At 46.1% G+C, this 19,429-nt stretch overlaps 1 protein-coding gene across 4 annotated transcripts in view; it reads right to left on the minus strand.

The window, feature by feature from the left end:
• LOC112216584 (protein FAM193B) overlaps positions 1-19,429 on the minus strand; it is a 51,266-nt gene that overhangs the window by 29,207 nt on the left and 2,630 nt on the right. For 2 of the 4 annotated variants that reach the window (XR_006083957.1, XM_042326156.1), the window contains exons 3-6: positions 13,107-13,293; positions 12,548-12,760; positions 8,422-9,502; positions 2,245-2,434 (exon numbers count right to left, since the gene is read on the minus strand). Coding sequence is in view for 3 of the 4 variants with exons in the window: in XM_042326156.1 (XP_042182090.1) it covers positions 2,245-2,434; positions 8,422-9,502; positions 12,548-12,760; positions 13,107-13,293 (1,671 nt within the window). In the remaining variant the exon portion in view is untranslated. Of the gene's footprint in view, positions 1-2,244; positions 2,435-8,421; positions 9,503-12,547; positions 12,761-13,106; positions 13,294-19,284; positions 19,320-19,429 lie in introns of those variants that run through there. The other 2 variants (XM_042326157.1, XM_042326159.1) reach the window with 2 other exon arrangements.

A 19,429-nucleotide genomic window follows, 5' to 3' on the forward strand; every position in this document is an offset into this window, starting at 1 on the left:
ATCAATCTACACACAACACCCCATAATGACATCACAACACCCCATAATGACAAAGAAATGTTAAATGTTTTATTACACAAGACTTGTCTGTGTGCTTAGTGTCGTTGTCCTGTTGGAAGGTGAACCTTCACCCCAGTCTGAGATCCTGAGCGCTCTGGAGCAGGTTTCATCAAGGATCTCTGTACTTTGCTCCGCTCATCTTTCCCTCGATCCTGACTAGTCTCCTAGTCCCTGCCATGCTTCACCGTAGGGATGGTGCCAGGTTTCCTCCAGCTGTGAGGCTTTGCATTCAGGCCAAAAAGTTCAATCTTGGTTTCATCAGACCAGAGAATCTGGTTTCTCATGGTCAGAGAGTCTTTTAGGTGCCTTTTGGCAAACTCCAAGTGGGCTGTCATGTGCCTTTTACTGAAGAGTGGATTCTGTCTGGCCACTCTACCATAAAGGCCTGATTGGTGGAGTGCTGCAGAGATGGTTGTCCTTCTGAAAGGTTCTCCCATCTCCATAGAGGAACTCTGGAGCTCTGTTAGAGTGACCATCAGGTTCTTTGACCTCATGGCTTGGTTAATGCTCGGTCAACTGTGGGACCTTCTATAGACAGTTGTGTTCCTTTCAAAATCATGTCCAATCAATTGAATTTACCACAGGTGGACTCCAATCAAGTTGTAGAAACATCTGAAGGATGATCAATGGAAACAGGATGCACCTGAACTCAATTACAAGTCTCATAGAAAAGAGTCTGAATATTAATGTAAATAATGTTTCTGGTTTTAGAAACTCAGCAAAAAAAAGAAACCTTTTTCAGGACTCTGTCTTTCAAAGATAATTTGTAAAAATCCAAATAACTTCACAAATCTTCATTGTAAAGGGGTTAAACACTGTTTCCCAGGCTTGTTCAATGAACCATGAACAATTAATGAACACGCACCTGTGGAACGGTCGTTAAGACACTAACAGCTTACAGACGGTAGGCAATTAAGGTCACAGTTATGAAAACATAGGGCACTAAAGAGGTCTTTCTACTGACTCTGAAAAACACCAAAAGGAAGATGCCCAGGGTCCCTGCTCATCTGTGTGAACGTGCCTTAGGCATGCTGCAAGGAGGCATGAGGACTGCAGATGTGGCCAGGGCAACAACGTCACCTATGGGCACAAACCCACCGTCGCTGGACCAGACAGGACTGGGATAAAGTGCTCTTCACTGACGAGTCGCGGTTGTATCTCACCAGGGGTGTTCGGATTTGCGTTTATCGTCGAAGGAATGAGCGTTATACTGTGGCCTGTACTCTGGAGTGGGATCGATTTGGAGGTGGAGGGTCCGTCAATGGTCTGGGGAGCTGTGTCACAGCATCATCGGACTGAGCTTGTCATTGCAGGCAATCTCAATGCTGTGCGTTACAGGGAAGACATCCTCCTCCCTCATGTGGCCCTTCCTGCAGGCTCATCCTGACATGACCCTCCAGCATGACAATGCCACCAGCCATACTACTCGTTCTGTGCGTGATTTCCTGCAAGACAGGAATGTCAGTGTTCTGCCATGGCCAGCGAAGAGCCCGGATCTCAATCCCACTAAGTACGCCTGGGACCTGTTGGATCGGAGGGTGAGGGCTAGGGCCATTCCCCCCAGAAATGTCCGGGAACTTGCAGGTGCCTTGGTGGAAGAGTGGGGTAACATCTCACAGCAAGAACTGGCAAATCTGGTGCAGTCCATGAAGAGGAGATGCACTGCAGTACTTAATGCAGCTGGTGGCCACACCAGATACTGACTGTTACTTTTGATTTTGACCGACCCTTTGTTCAGGGACAAATTATTCAATTTCTGTCAGTCACATGTCTGTGGAACATGTTCAGTTTATGTCTCATTTGTTCATACAAATATTTACACATGTTAAGTTTGCTGAAAATAAACGCAGTTAACAGTGAGAGAATGTTTCTTTTTTAAAATTGTTTATTTTATAAAATTGCTAAACTTACTAAAAGCCTGTTTTCGAATTTGTCATTATGGGGTATTGTGGTATTGTGATGTCATTAGGGGGTATCGTGATGTCATTAGGGGGTATCGTGATGTCATTAGGGGGTATCGTGATGTCATTCGGGGGTATCGTGATGTCATTCAGGGGATTTTTAGAATAAGGCTATAACGTATCAAAGTGTGGGAAGGGGTCTGAATACTTTCCTAATGCACTGTATACCATCAAATCAGATTTGTAGCTGTATGCATTTTTCTTCCATCACTACTATACATACCGCGTTGTGTCCGAAGAACTCACAGTAGCAGCAGTCACAGTACTTCCCATCCTTCTGGTTGTTTGAGGAGGAAGCACAGGAGCTCCTCTCAGAACTAGAGTCCTCGTCCTCTCCCTCCTCCAGCTCCGAAGGGGGGTGACACAACCCCCCCGCCCCGTTAGACAGCTTATGTCCTTTACACGCCTGGTCCCTGGAGCATGAACACAGGATGCAGAGAACAGATAGTCAGATGTAGAGACAGAGAAATACAGAAACCATGCTTAGTGAGGTGACTTTTAGAAGAATTCAGCAGTGATGACAGGTAGAACCACGACCATGTCTCATCACTAGATTCTAGAGCAGTGATGACAGGTAGAACCACGACCATGTCTCATCACTAGATTCTAGAGCAGTGATGACAGGTAGAACCACGACCATGTCTCATCACTAGATTCTAGAGCAGTGATGACAGGTAGAACCACGACCATGTCTCATCACTAGATTCTAGAGCAGTGATGACAGGTAGAACCACGACCATGTCTCATCACTAGATTCTATAGCAGTGATGACAGGTAGAACCACGACCATGTCTCATCACTAGATTCTATAGCAGTGATGACTGGTAGAACCACGACCATGTCTCATCACTAGATTCTATAGCAGTGATGACAGGTAGAACCACGACCATGTCTCATCACTAGATTCTATAGCAGTGATGACAGGTAGAACCACGACCATGTCTCATCACTAGATTCTAGAGCAGTGATGACAGGTAGAACCACGACCATGTCTCATCACTAGATTCTAGAGCAGTGATGACAGGTAGAACCACGACCATGTCTCATCACTAGATTCTATAGCAGTGATGACTGGTAGAACCACGACCATGTCTCATCACTAGATTCTATAGCAGTGATGACAGGTAGAACCACGACCATGTCTCATCACTAGATTCTATAGCAGTGATGACAGGTAGAACCACGACCATGTCTCATCACTAGATTCTAGAGCAGTGATGACAGGTAGAACCACGACCATGTCTCATCACTAGATTCTAGAGCAGTGATGACAGGTAGAACCACGACCATGTCTCATCACTAGATTCTAGAGCAGTGATGACAGGTAGAACCACGACCATGTCTCATCACTAGATTCTAGAGCAGTGATGACAGGTAGAACCACGACCATGTCTCATCACTAGATTCTAGAGCAGTGATGACAGGTAGAACCACGACCATGTCTCATCACTACATTCTATAGCAGTGATGACAGGTAGAACCACGACCATGTCTCATCACTACATTCTAGAGCAGTGATGACAGGTAGAACCACGACCATGTCTCATCACTACATTCTAGAGCAGTGATGACAGGTAGAACCACGACCATGTCTCATCACTAGATTCTAGAGCAGTGATGACAGGTAGAACCACGACCATGTCTCATCACTAGATTCTAGAGCAGTGATGACAGGTAGAACCACGACCATGTCTCATCACTAGATTCTAGAGCAGTGATGACAGGTAGAACCACGACCATGTCTCATCACTAGATTCTAGAGCAGTGATGACAGGTAGAACCACGACCATGTCTCATCACTAGATTCTAGAGCAGTGATGACAGGTAGAACCACGACCATGTCTCATCACTAGATTCTATAGCAGTGATGACAGGTATAACCACGACCATGTCTCATCACTAGATTCTATAGCAGTGATGACAGGTATAACCACGACCATGTCTCATCACTAGATTCTATAGCAGTGATGACAGGTATAACCACGACCATGTCTCATCACTAGATTCTATAGCAGTGATGACAGGTATAACCACGACCATGTCTCATCACTAGATTCTATAGCAGTGATGACAGGTATAACCACGACCATGTCTCATCACTAGATTCTATAGCAGTGATGACAGGTATAACCACGACCATGTCTCATCACTACATTCTAGAGCAGTGATGACAGGTAGAACCACGACCATGTCTCATCACTAGATTCTAGAGCAGTGATGACAGGTAGAACCACGACCATGTCTCATCACTACATTCTAGAGCAGTGATGACAGGTAGAACCACGACCATGTCTCATCACTAGATTCTAGAGCAGTGATGACAGGTAGAACCACGACCATGTCTCATCACTAGATTCTAGAGCAGGGATGACAGGTAGAACCACGACCATGTCTCATCACTACATTCTAGAGCAGTGATGACAGGTAGAACCACGACCATGTCTCATCACTACATTCTAGAGCAGTGATGACAGGTAGAACCACGACCATGTCTCATCACTAGATTCTAGAGCAGTGATGACAGGTAGAACCACGACCATGTCTCATCACTAGATTCTAGAGCAGTGATGACAGGTAGAACCACGACCATGTCTCATCACTAGATTCTAGAGCAGTGATGACAGGTAGAACCACGACCATGTCTCATCACTAGATTCTAGAGCAGTGATGACAGGTAGAACCACGACCATGTCTCATCACTAGATTCTAGAGCAGTGATGACAGGTAGAACCACGACCATGTCTCATCACTAGATTCTAGAGCAGTGATGACAGGTAGAACCACGACCATGTCTCATCACTAGATTCTAGAGCAGTGATGACAGGTAGAACCACGACCATGTCTCATCACTACATTCTATAGCAGTGATGACAGGTAGAACCACGACCATGTCTCATCACTACATTCTAGAGCAGTGATGACAGGTAGAACCACGACCATGTCTCATCACTAGATTCTAGAGCAGTGATGACAGGTAGAACCACGACCATGTCTCATCACTAGATTCTAGAGCAGTGATGACAGGTAGAACCACGACCATGTCTCATCACTAGATTCTAGAGCAGTGATGACAGGTAGAACCACGACCATGTCTCATCACTAGATTCTAGAGCAGTGATGACAGGTAGAACCACGACCATGTCTCATCACTACATTCTATAGCAGTGATGACAGGTAGAACCACGACCATGTCTCATCACTACATTCTAGAGCAGTGATGACAGGTAGAACCACGACCATGTCTCATCACTAGATTCTAGAGCAGTGATGACAGGTAGAACCACGACCATGTCTCATCACTAGATTCTAGAGCAGTGATGACAGGTAGAACCACGACCATGTCTCATCACTAGATTCTAGAGCAGTGATGACAGGTAGAACCACGACCATGTCTCATCACTAGATTCTAGAGCAGTGATGACAGGTAGAACCACGACCATGTCTCATCACTAGATTCTAGAGCAGTGATGACAGGTAGAACCACGACCATGTCTCATCACTAGATTCTAGAGCAGTGATGACAGGTAGAACCACGACCATGTCTCATCACTAGATTCTATAGCAGTGATGACAGGTATAACCACGACCATGTCTCATCACTAGATTCTATAGCAGTGATGACAGGTATAACCACGACCATGTCTCATCACTAGATTCTATAGCAGTGATGACAGGTATAACCACGACCATGTCTCATCACTAGATTCTATAGCAGTGATGACAGGTATAACCACGACCATGTCTCATCACTAGATTCTATAGCAGTGATGACAGGTATAACCACGACCATGTCTCATCACTAGATTCTATAGCAGTGATGACAGGTATAACCACGACCATGTCTCATCACTACATTCTAGAGCAGTGATGACAGGTAGAACCACGACCATGTCTCATCACTAGATTCTAGAGCAGTGATGACAGGTAGAACCACGACCATGTCTCATCACTACATTCTAGAGCAGTGATGACAGGTAGAACCACGACCATGTCTCATCACTAGATTCTAGAGCAGGGATGACAGGTAGAACCACGACCATGTCTCATCACTACATTCTAGAGCAGTGATGACAGGTAGAACCACGACCATGTCTCATCACTACATTCTAGAGCAGTGATGACAGGTAGAACCACGACCATGTCTCATCACTACATTCTAGAGCAGTGATGACAGGTAGAACCACGACCATGTCTCATCACTAGATTCTAGAGCAGCAGACAGTGATGACCGGTAGAACCACGACCATGTCTCATCACTAGATTCTAGAGCAGCAGACAGGTAGAACCACGACCATGTCTCATCACTAGATTCCAGGGGAGGCCATCTGAAATAATGTCTGTGTTCCAGTATCTCATGCAAATCGTTTAGTGTCCTCGCATGTTAGCGTGAAATGTTTCTGAAATGTACAACTTAATTTAATAAAATGTCACTGCATTAGGGCAACACTCCCCAAACAAACACATCTTAGAGTTTGACATTTAGTCAGTGGTTATCAATTTAACCGGCTAAATAGTTTGAACAGTATTAGCAATCGATTTGCAATCGAGCAATACATTTGTTGAATCTACAATGGCAACAAACAGTATGTGAACCCTTTGGAATTACCTGGACTTCTGCATCAACTGGTCATAGATGAAGATCAGATCAAATTTTAAGTCACAGCAATAGACAAACACAGTCTGCTTAAACTAATAACACACAATTATATGTTTTCATGTCTTTATTGAACACACCGTGTAAACATTCACAGTGCAGGGTGGGAAAAGTATGTGAACCCTTGGATTTAATAACTGGTTGACCCTCCTTTGGCAGCAATAACCTCAACAAAATGTTTTCTGTTGTTGTGGATCAGACCTGCACAACAGTCAGGAGGAATTTAGGACCATTTCTCTTTACAAAACTGTTTCAGTTCAGCAATATTCTTGGGATGTCTGGTGTGAACCGCTCTCTTGAGGTCATGCCACAGCATCTCAATCAGGTTGAGGTCAGGACTCTGACTGGGGCCACTCCAGAAGGTCAGGACTCTGACTGGGCCACTCCAGAAGGTCAGGACTGACTGGGCCACTCCAGAAGGTCAGTACTCTGACTGGGCCACTCCAGGAGGTCAGGACTCTGACTGGGCCACTCCAGGAGGTCAGGACTCTGACTGGGCCACTCCAGAAGGTCAGGACTCTGACTGGGCCACTCCAGAAGGTCAGGACTCTGACTGCGCCACGCCAGAAGGTGTATTTTCTTATGTTGAAGCCATTCTGTTGTTGATTTACTTCTGTGTTTTGGGTCGTTGTCCTGTTGCATCGCCCAACTTCTGTTGCGCTTCAATTGGCGAACAGATAGCCTAACATTCTCCTACAAAACATCGTGATGAACTTGGGAATTCATTTTCCCGTCGATGATCGCAAGGTGTCCAGACCCTGAGGCAGCAAAGCAAATCCAAACCATGACGCTCCCTCCACCATACTTTACAGTTGGGTTTGGTGTGATGTGCCTTTTTTTCTCCACACATAGTGTTGTGTGTGTACCTTCCCAACAACTCAACTGTAGTTTCACCTGTCCACAGAATATATTTGCCAGTAGAGCTGTGGAACATCCAGGTGCACTTTTACAAACTTCAGATGTGCAGCAATGTTTTTTTTGGGACAGCAGTGGCTTCTTCCGTGGTGTCCTCCCATGAACATCCTTCTTGTTGAGTGTTTTACGTATCGTAGACTCGTCAACAGAGATATTAGCATGTTCCAGAGATTTCTGTAAGTCTTTAGCTGACACTCTAGGATTCTTCTTAACCTCAGAGCATTCTGTTCTGTCCTCTTGTAGTCATCTTTGCAGGACGGCCACTCCTAGGGAGAGTAGCAACAGTGCTGAACTTTCTCCATTTATAGACAATGTGTCTTAGTGGACTGACGAACGTCAAGGCTTTTAGAGGTACTTTTGTAACCCTTTCCAGCTTTATGCAAGTCAACAATTCTTAATCTTAGGTCTTCTGAGATCTCTTTTGTTCGAGACATGGTTCACATCAGGCAATGCTTCTTGTGAGTGTTTTTATTGGGCAAGGCAGCTCTAACCAACATCTCCAATCTCGTCTCTTTGATTGGACTCCAGGTTAACTGACTCCTGACTCCAATTAGCTTTTGGAGAAGTCATTAGCCTAGGGGTTCACATACATTCACAACCTACACTGTGAATGTTTAAATGACACATTCAATATCGACAAGAAAAATATTATAATTTGTGTGTTATTAGTTTAAGCAGACTGGGTTTGTCTGGTGTTGTGACTTAGATCAGATCACATTTTATGACCAATTTATGCAGAAGTCCAGGTAATTCCAAAGGGTTCACACACTGTTTCTTGCCACTGTACATCTCCCATCTAATTCCTGTGAAACTATCTACAAAACTACCAACCTGCAGGCGCCTGCGGTCAGGTGTTGCCCAGCGGTCAGGTGTTGCCCAGCGGTCAGGTGTTGCCCAGCGGTCAGGTGTTGCCCTGCGGTCAGGTGTTGCCCAGCGGTCAGGTGTTGCCCAGCGGTCAGGTGTTGCCCAGCGGTCAGGTGTTGCCCAGCGGTCAGGTGTTGCCCAGCGGTCAGGTGTTGCCCAGCGGTCAGGTGTTGCCCTGCGGTCAGGTGTTGCCCAGCGGTCAGGTGTTGCCCAGCGGTCAGGTGTTGCCCAGCGGTCAGGTGTTGCCCAGCGGTCAGGTGTCCCACGTTGGAAGAGGGCAGCGCCCCCCCACTGTGGCCATTACAGGGGTGGTTACAGCCCATCAGGGAGGGGCCCAGTTTGCTGTGCTGGCTGTTCACAGGAGGAATGTGTGAGTTCTTACATGCCAAGGGCTTATGGAGGGCCGCTGCTGAGCAGTCAGGGCCACTCAGGGCCCCCAGCTTGGCCCCTGCTGAGCAGTCAGGGCCACCCAGGGCCCCCAGCTTGGCCCCTGTTGGGCAGTCAGGGCCACCCAGGGCCCCCAGCTTGGCCCCTGCTGAGCAGTCAGGGCCACCCAGGGCCCCCAGCTTGGCCCCTGCTGAGCAGTCAGGGCCACCCAGGGCCCCCAGCTTGGCCCCTGCTGAGCAGTCAGGGCCACCCAGGGCCCCCAGCTTGGCCCCTGTTGGGCAGTCAGGGCCACCCAGGGCCCCCAGCTTGGCCCCTGCTGAGCAGTCAGGGCCACCCAGGGCCCCCAGCTTGGCCCCTGTTGGGCAGTCAGGGCCACCCAGGGCCCCCAGCTTGGCCCCTGCTGAGCAGTCAGGGCCACCCAGGGCCCCCAGCTTGGCCCCTGCCGAGGGGACGTGGAGGTTTGGTACCAGCGGGGAGAAGGGGGCGTGAGCAGCTAGACCGGGAGAGGAGGATGTGACATGGCCGTGCTGCTGCCCTCCGGAGCTCTGCTTGAGGGGCAGGAGAGAGGAATGCTGAGAGGAGGAGGAGAGGCCAGTGGGGCTGTTGGGGGGGACAGACAGGTCTGAGTGTTGGTGGTGGTCGCTGGGGTGGAATGCTTCCCCTGGAGGACAGAGGAGAGACAAGTGTTGAGTGGAATATTGGACAAACATAGTTGTGATTCCCAGTGGTTACAGATGTCTGCTTGTCTCTAGAGGTGTAATCTATGAGCCAAACCTCTGCTTCTCTCTAGATTAATAATCTATGGGCCATATCTCTGCTTCTCTCTAGAGGTGTAATCTATGGGCCATATATCTGCTTCTCTCTAGAGGTGTAATCTATGGGCCATATCTCTGCTTCTCTCTAGATTAATAGTCTATGGGCCATATCTCTGCTTCTCTCTAGATTAATAATCTATGGCCATATCTCTGCTTCTCTCTAGAGGTGTAATCTATGGGCCATATCTCTGCTTCTCTCTAGATTAATAATCTATGGGCCATAACTCTGCTTCTCTCTAGATTAATAATCTATGGGCCATATCTCTGCTTCTCTCTAGATTAATAATCTATGGGCCATATCTCTGCCTCTATCTAGATTAATAATCTATGGGCCATATCTCTGCTTCTCTCTAGACTAATAATCTATGGGCCATATCTCTGCTTCTCTCTAGATTAATAATCTATGGGCCATATCTCTGCTTCTCTCTAGATTAATAATCTATGGGCCATATCTCTGCTTCTCTCTAGATTAATAATCTATGGGCCATATCTCTGCTTCTCTCTAGAGGTGTAATCTATGGGCCATATCTCTGCTTCTCTCTAGATGAATAATCTATGGGCCATATCTCTGCTTCTCTCTAGATTAATAATCTATGGGCCATATCTCTGCTTCTCTCTACATTAATAATCTATGGGCCATATCTCTGCTTCTCTCTAGATTAATAATCTATGGGCCATATCTCTGTTTCTCTCTAGAGGTGTAATCTATGGGCCATATCTCTGCTTCTCTCTAGATTAATAATCTATGGGCCATATCTCTGCTTCTCTCTAGAGGTGTAATCTATGGGCCATATCTCTGCTTCTCTCTAGAGGTGTAATCTATGGGCCACATCTCTGCTTCTCTCTAGATTAATAATCTATGGGCCATATCTCTGCTTCTCTCTAGATTAATAATCTATGGGCCATATCTCTGCTTCTCTCTAGAGGTGTAATCTATGGGCCATATCTCTGCTTCTCTCTAGATTAATAATCTATGGGCCATATCTCTGCTTCTCTCTAGAGGTGTAATCTATGGGCCATATCTCTGCTTCTCTCTAGATGAATAATCTATGGGCCATATCTCTGCTTCTCTCTAGATTAATAATCTATGGGCCATATCTCTGCTTCTCTCTACATTAATAATCTATGGGCCATATCTCTGCTTCTCTCTAGAGGTGTAATCTATGGGCCATATCTCTGCTTCTCTCTAGATTAATAATCTATGGGCCATATCTCTGCTTCTCTCTAGAGGTGTAATCTATGGGCCATATCTCTGCTTCTCTCTAGAGGTGTAATCTATGGGCCATATCTCTGCTTCTCTCTAGAGGTGTAATCTATGGGCCATATCTCTGCTTCTCTCTAGAGGTGTAATCTATGGGCCATATCTCTGCTTCTCTCTAGATTAATAATATATGGGCCATATCTCTGCTTCTCTCTAGATTAATAGTATATGGGCCATATCTCTGCTTCACTCTAGATTAATAATCTATGGGCCATATCTCTGCCTCTCTCTAGAGTAATAATCTATGGGCCATATCTCTGCCTCTCTCTAGATTAATAATCTATGGGCCATATCTCTGCCTCTCTCTAGATTAATAATCTATGGGCCATATCTCTGCCTCTCTCTAGATTAATAATCTATGGGCCATATCTCTGCCTCTCTCTAGATTAATAATCTATGGGCCATATCTCTGCCTCTCTCTAGATTAATAATCTATGGGCCATATCTCTGCTTCTCTCTAGAGGTGTAATCTATGGGCCATATCTCTGCCTCTCTCTAGATTAATAATCTATGGGCCATATCTCTGCTTCTCTCTAGATTAATAATCTATGGGCCATATCTCTGCTTCTCTCTAGATTAATAATCTATGGGCCATATCTCTGCCTCTCTCTAGATTAATAATCTATGGGCCATATCTCTGCCCCTCTCTAGATTAATAATCTATGGGCCATATCTCTGCTTCTCTCTAGAGGTGTAATCTATGGTCCATATCTCTGCCTCTCTCTAGATTAATAATCTATGGGCCATATCTCTGCTTCTCTCTAGATTAATAATCTATGGTCCATATCTCTGCTTCTCTCTAGATTAATAATCTATGGTCCATATCTCTGCCTCTCTCTAGATTAATAATCTATGGGCCATATCTCTGCTTCTCTCTAGAGGTGTAATCTATGGGCCATATCTCTGCTTCTCTCTAGAGGTGTAATCTATGGGCCATATCTCTGCTTCTCTCTAGATTAATAATCTATGGGCCATATCTCTGCTTCTCTCTAGATTAATAATCTATGGGCCATATCTCTGCCTCTCTCTAGATTAATAATCTATGGGCCATATCTCTGCCTCTCTCTAGATTAATAATCTATGGGCCATATCTCTGCTTCTCTCTAGATTAATAATCTATGGGCCATATCTCTGCCTCTCTCTAGATTAATAATCTATGGGCCATATCTCTGCTTCTCTCTAGAGGTGTAATCTATGGTCCATATCTCTGCCTCTCTCTAGATTAATAATCTATGGGCCATATCTCTGCTTCTCTCTAGATTAATAATCTATGGGCCATATCTCTGCCTCTCTCTAGATTAATAATCTATGGGCCATATCTCTGCTTCTCTCTAGATTAATAATCTATGGGCCATATCTCTGCCTCTCTCTAGATTAATAATCTATGGGCCATATCTCTGCTTCTCTCTAGAGGTGTAATCTATGGGCCATATCTCTGCTTCTCTCTAGATGAATAATCTATGGGCCATATCTCTGCTTCTCTCTAGAGGTGTAATCTATGGGCCATATCTCTGCTTCTCTCTATGCGCTATAGTCAACAGGACACGTGAACAGTAATTCAGGTTAGATGCAGGTATGTCTTGAATTCTCTGTGTCCTAAAAAGGGTGGAGAGAAAGAGAGAGATCTCACCAGGCGGTGTTGGTCGTCGGCACATGGTCTTGAAGTGCTTTGGGGTGGTCTTACAGAGGTCCCCGGAGGTAGAGAGCGGGTTCCCGGGGGAAGAACCACTGGAATTCTGGGAAGGGTGACTGTAGGGGCACACTTTGGCCCCAGGCGTTTTAGCAGATTTCCCAGGAGCCTCGTGAGAGACTCGCTTCTCATGACACGCTGGTCCCCCTGTTCCTATTGGACCAGAGGAGGAGGAGGGATAATGAAGAGGAGAGAAGGAAGAAGGTTTTACTCAGAGGAGTAACAGGTTGTGTTTCTGTAGTCAGTAGCTAGCTACACACTGAAGTCGTTCCCTCCATTTTGTCAGTGTAAATGTCGGCAAATGTTACAATTTTGTAAAAGTAAATTAATTGAAAACATGCCAAATAATGAAATGTCTAAATTAGTTTGCATCTGTTTACGCCTTAACCTTGAGAGATCTGAGCAGAGAGAGAGAGAGAGAGAGATCTGAGCAGAGAGAGAGAGAGAGAGAGATCTGAGCAGAGAGAGAGAGGGGTGTGTGAGGTCAAGGTGTGTTTACCTTGCTGTGCGTGCGAGGCAGTGCTGTGGTTGCAGTGGATCCCTCCGTTGCTGTGAGCCGAGTTCCAGAGACCAGAAAGCTTGTGGGCTGAGAGGAAGGAGGATGGGTCCCAGTCTACCGAGCTCTGCTCTGGGTAACCTTCACTACAGCTCTGAGCCCTACACGACGAAGAGTGGGACAACGGAACCTGGGGGGAGAAGATGCTAGTTCAGGACATGGTTGATGGGTACAGCCCCCCACTAACATTTGATGCTGTAGCTAGAGCACATGTTGTAGCTATGTGCTCAAAAGCAGTATCCAGATCCATCGGATGTAGTGATCACAATATAGTAGCCATATCTAGGAAAACCACAGTTACAAAGGCTGGAACTAATATAGTGTATAAGAGGTCATACAGGACGTTTTGTAGTGATTCATATGTTGATGATGTAAATCATATTTGCTGGTCTGTGGTGTGTAATGAGGAGCAACCAGACGCTGCTGGTCTGTGGTGTGTAATGAGGAGCAACCAGACGCTGCTGCTCTGTGGTGTGTAATGAGGAGCAACCAGACGCTGCTGGTCTGTGGTGTGTAATGAGGAGCAACCAGACGCTGCTGGTCTGTGGTGTGTAATGAGGAGAACCAGACGCTGCTGGTCTGTGGTGTGTAATGAGGAGCAACCAGACGCTGCTGGTCTGTGGTGTGTAATGAGGAGCAACCAGACGCTGCTGGTCTGTGGTGTGTAATGAGGAGCAACCAGACGCTGCTGGTCTGTGGTGTGTAATGAGGAGCAACCAGACGCTGCTGGTCTGTGGTGTGTAATGAGGAGCAACCAGACGCTGCTGGTCTGTGGTGTGTAATGAGGAGCAACCAGACGCTGCTGGTCTGTGGTGTGTAATGAGGAGCAACCAGACGCTGCTGGTCTGTGGTGTGTAATGAGGAGCAACCAGACGCTGCTGGTCTGTGGTGTGTAATGAGGAGCAACCAGACGCTGCTGCTCTGTGGTGTGTAATGAGGAGCAACCAGACGCTGCTGGTCTGTGGTGTGTAATGAGGAGCAACCAGACGCTGCTGGTCTGTGGTGTGTAATGAGGAGCAACCAGACGCTGCTGGTCTTGCACTTGACACATTTATGAAACTTATTCCAGTTACTAATAAGCTCATTTAGAAAATTACTGTAAAAACTGTTAAATCCCCTTGGATTGATGAGGAGTTGAACATTTGTATGGTTGAGGAATTGAATATTGGTATGGTTGAGAGGGATGAGGCCTTGAACATTTGTATGGTTGAGAGGGATGAGGGGTTGAACATTTGTATGGTTGAAAGGGATGAGGCCTTGAACATTTGTATGGTTGAGAGGGATGAGGGGTTGAACATTTGTATGGTTGAAAGGGATGAGGCCTTGAACATTTGTATGGTTGAGAGGGATGAGGGGTTGAACATTTGTATGGTTGAGAGGGATGAGGGCTTGAACATTTGTATGGTTGAGAGGGATGAGGAATTGAACATTTGTATGGTTGAAAGGGATGAGGCCTTGAACATTTGTATGGTTGAGAGGGATGAGGGCTTGAACATTTGTATGGTTGAGAGGGATGAGGGCTTGAACATTTGTATGGTTGAGAGGGATGAGGGGTTGAACATTTGTATGGTTGAGAGGGATGAGGGCTTGAACATTTGTATGGTTGAGAGGGATGAGGGCTTGAACATTTGTATGGTTGAGAGGGATGAGGGGTTGAACATTTGTATGGTTGAAAGGGATGAGGCCTTGAACATTTGTATGGTTGAGAGGGATGAGGGGTTGAACATTTGTATGGTTGAGAGGGATGAGGCCTTGAACATTTGTATGGTTGACAGGGATGAGGCCTTGAACATTTGTATGGTTGAGAGGGATGAGGGGTTGAACATTTGTATGGTTGAGAGGGATGAGGCGAGAGGGATGGCAAATAAGACTGGCAGCCCAACCGATTGGCAAACGAACTGCAAAAATAAATCAATAAAACTACACTATGAAACAAAGCTTTGGGGCTTTTCATCTTCAATCAAATGTTGGGCAAAAGGCAAACTCAGCTCCATCATTCATTGAATCAGATTCGTCACTAAACCCACTGATAGTGCCAAATACTTTAATGATTTTTACAAATGTATTGGCAAGATTAGCAAACGTAGGGATGACATGCCAGCAACAAACACCAAATATAACTGATCAAATTGTGAAAGACAAGCATTGTTACCAACCCATAGTAAACTTCTGGAAAAAAATGGTGTTTGCCCAGATACAATGCTATTTCACAGTAAACAAATTGACAACATAATTTCAGCATGCTTATATGGAAGGACACTCAACAAGCACAGCACTTACACAAATGACAGATGATTGGCTGAGAGAAATCGATGATAAAAAAAAGGTTGTGGGAGCTGTTTTGTTAGACTTCAGTGAGGCTTGTGACATTATCGATCATAGTCTGCTGCTGGAAAAACATATGGCTTTACACCCCCTGCTATAATGTGGATAAAGAGTTACCTGTCTAACAGAACACTGAGGGTGTTATGGCTTCCCCCCCCCCCGCTATAATGTGGATAAAGAGTTACCTGTCTAACAGAACACTGAGGGTGTTATGGCTTTACACCCCCTGCTATAATGTGGATAAAGAGTTACCCGTCTAACAGAACACAGAGGGTGTTATGGCTTTACACCCCCTGCTATAATGTGGATAAAGAGTTACCTGTCTAACAGAACACAGAGGGTGTTCTGTAACCTTTATTTAAACTGGGAAAGTCAGTTAAGAACACATTCTTATTTATATTGACGGCCTACCGGGGAACAGTGGGTTAACTGCCTTGTTCAGGGGCAGAACGACAGATTTTTACATTGTCAGCTCTGGGGGATTCGATCCAGCAACCTTTTGGTTACTGTCCCAACGCTCTAACCACTAGGCTACCTGCCACCCCTACGCTCTAACCACTAGGCTACCTGCCTCCTCTACACTCTAACCACTAGGCTACCTGCCACCCCTACGCTCTAACCACTAGGCTACCTGCCACCCCTACGCTCTAACCACTAGGCTACCTGCCACCTCTACACTCTAACCACTGGGCTACCTGCCGTCTCTACACTCTGACCACTAGGCTACCTGCCTCCTCTACACTCTAACCACTAGGCTACCTGCCGTCTCTACGCTCCAACCACTGGGCTACCTGCCTGACTAAACTGCTTGGTGTAATCCTGGATTGTAAACTGTCATGGTCAAAACATATTGATACAACAGTAGTTAAGATGGGGAGAAGTCTGTCCATAATAAAGCACTGCTCTGCCTTCTTAACAACACTATCAACAAGGCAGGTCCTACAGGCCCTAGTTTCTACCTTCTTAACAGCACTATCAACAAGGCAGGTCCTACAGGCCCTAGTTTCTACCTTCTTAACAACACTATCAACAAGGCAGGTCCTACAGGCCCTAGTTTCTACCTTCTTAACAACACTATCAACAAGGCAGGTCCTACAGGCCCTAGTTTCTACCTTCTTAACAGCACTATCAACAAGGCAGGTCCTACAGGCCCTAGTTTCTACCTTCTTAACAGCACTATCAACAAGGCAGGTCCTACAGGCCCTAGTTTCTACCTTCTTAACAGCACTATCAACAAGGCAGGTCCTACAGGCCCTAGTTTCTACCTTCTTAACAACACTATCAACAAGGCAGGTCCTACAGGCCCTAGTTTCTGAATAATGTGCTCTCCCGTTTAACGTGAATAATGTGCTCTTCCGTTTAACGTGAATAATGTGCTCCCCCGTTTAACGTGAATAATGTGCTCCCCCGTTTAACGTGAATAAGGTGCTCCCCGTTTAACGTGAATAAGGTGCTCCCCGTTTAACATGAATAATGTGCTCCCCGTTTAACGTGAATAATGTGCTCCCCGTTTAACGTGAATAATGTGCTCCCCGTTTAACGTGAATAATGTGCTCTCCCGTTTAACGTGAATAATGTGCTCCCCGTTTAACGTGAATAATGTGCTCCCCGTTTAACGTGAATAATGTGCTCCCCCGTTTAACGTGAATAATGTGCTCTCCCGTTTAACGTGAATAATGTGCTCTCCCGTTTAACGTGAAAAATGTGCTCCCCGTTTAACGTGAATAATGTGCTCCCCGTTTAACATGAATAATGTGCTCTCCCGTTTAACGTGAATAATGTGCTCTCCCGTTTAACGTGAATAATGTGCTCTCCCGTTTAACGTGAATAATGTGCTCTCCCGTTTAACGTGAATAATGTGCTCTCCCGTTTAACGTGAAAAATGTGCTCCCCGTTTAACGTGAATAATGTGCTCCCCCGTTTAACATGAATAATGTGCTCTCCCGTTTAACGTGAATAATGTGCTCTCCCGTTTAACGTGAATAATGTGCTCTCCCGTTTAACGTGAATAATGTGCTCCCCGTTTAACGTGAATAATGTGCTCTCCCGTTTAACGTGAATAATGTGCTCCCCGTTTAACGTGAATAATGTGCTCTCCCGTTGTTTTTATTCTCCTTTAAACTACTACTAGATGGTTGAAGCCATTAATTGCCCCATGAACAATCACACATATTATCAACCTTATTTCATTTCAAAACCTGACATTTCTCCAGTATAGAGCTACTCATCGTAATGAACAAGATCAGCAAAATGCCTGTGATAAGTGACTGGTCGGTGTCGATCATTTTAGGTTTATCATCCCAGCTCTACTCCAACCTCATGGGTCTGTCTGGCTCTTACAAGACTAGTTACTCTACATGACCAAAAGTTTGTTGCTTGTTGAACATCTCATTACAAAATCATGGGCATTAAAATAGAGTTGGTCCCCCCTTTGCTGCTATAACAGCCTTCCCACTCTTCTGGGAAGGCTTTCCACTAGATGTAGGAACATTGCTGCTATTTTTTATTTATTTAACCAGGCAAGTCAGTTATGAACAAATTCTTATTTTCAATGACGGCCTAGGAACAGTGGGTTAACTGCCTGTTCAGGGGCAGAACGACAGATTTGTACCTTGTCAGCTCGGGGGTTTGAACTTGAAACCTTCCGGTTACTAGTCCAACGCTCTAACCACTAGGCTACCCTGCCACCCCACTAACAGCCTCCACTCTTCTGGGAAGGCTTTCCATTAGATGTTGGAACATTGCTGCGGGGACTTGCTTCCATTCAGCCACAAGAGCATTAGTGAGGTCGCCCACTGATGTTGGGCGATTAGGCCTTCATCCCAAAGCTTTTCGATGGGGTTGAGGTCAGGGCTCTGTGCAGGCCAGTCAAGTTCTTACACACCGATCTGTATTATTACAGATCGGTCATTACTGTATTATGGACCTCGCTTTGTGCACGGGGCATTGTGATGCTGAAACAGGAAAGGGCCTGACCCCCAATTGGTGGAGGGATTCATCACTCCAGAGAACACCTTTCCACTGCTCCAGAGTCCAATGATGGAGAGCTTTACACCACTCCAGCCGACGCTTGGCGTTGTGCATGGTGGTGATCTTAGGTTTGTGTGCTGCTCGGCCGTGGCAACCCATTTCATGAAGCTCCCAACCAACAGTTGTTGTGCTGACGTTGCTTCCAGAGGCAGTTTGGAACTCGGCAGTGAGGGTTGCAACTGAAGACAGATGATTTTTAATGCGCTACAAGCTTCAGCCCATGTGTATTGCATTTAAATACGTAAAGTGTTTATTTAAAAACTCCTCTAAGACAAAGTATATTTTCTCAAGAATCCACATGAATAACACTACCTCAGTGCCTGTGAAGAGAGAAGCACAAGTCTGACAGAGAACAAACAGCTTCCAAAGAGACAGGACTCTTAGATGTGGTATTCATTTAGCCATGCTAGAGCACTGTAACACCACAAACAGCCACAGGATAGCAGTACTGACACTGCCTGTATCCATCCACAGTACTGACACTGCCTGTATCCATCCACAGTACTGACACTCTTACCGGTGCAGGTGTCTCCTGGGCACTCAGTCTCTCCTCCTCTCCTCCCTTCCTCCTCCTCCTCCTCCTCCCTCTCTTACCGATGCAGGTGTCTCCTGTGCACTCAGTCTCTCCTCCTCTCCTCTCCTCTCCTCCCTTCCTCCTCCTCCTCTCCCTCCCTCTCTTACCGATGCAGGTGTCTCCTGTGCACTCAGTCTCTCCTCCTCTCCTCTCCTCCCTTCCTCCTCCTCCTCCTCTCCATCCCCCTCTTACCGGTGCAGCCGTTTCCTGTGCGCTCCGTCTCTCCTCCTCTCCTCCCTCCTCCTCTCCTCTCCTCCCTTCCTCCTCCTCCTCCTCCTCCTCCTCCTCCTCCTCCTCTCCTCCCTTCCTCCTCCTCCTCCTCCTCCTCTCCATCCCT

This window comes from Oncorhynchus tshawytscha, linkage group LG08 (assembly GCF_018296145.1).
Source record: "Oncorhynchus tshawytscha isolate Ot180627B linkage group LG08, Otsh_v2.0, whole genome shotgun sequence".
NCBI classification, from domain to species: domain Eukaryota; kingdom Metazoa; phylum Chordata; class Actinopteri; order Salmoniformes; family Salmonidae; genus Oncorhynchus; species Oncorhynchus tshawytscha.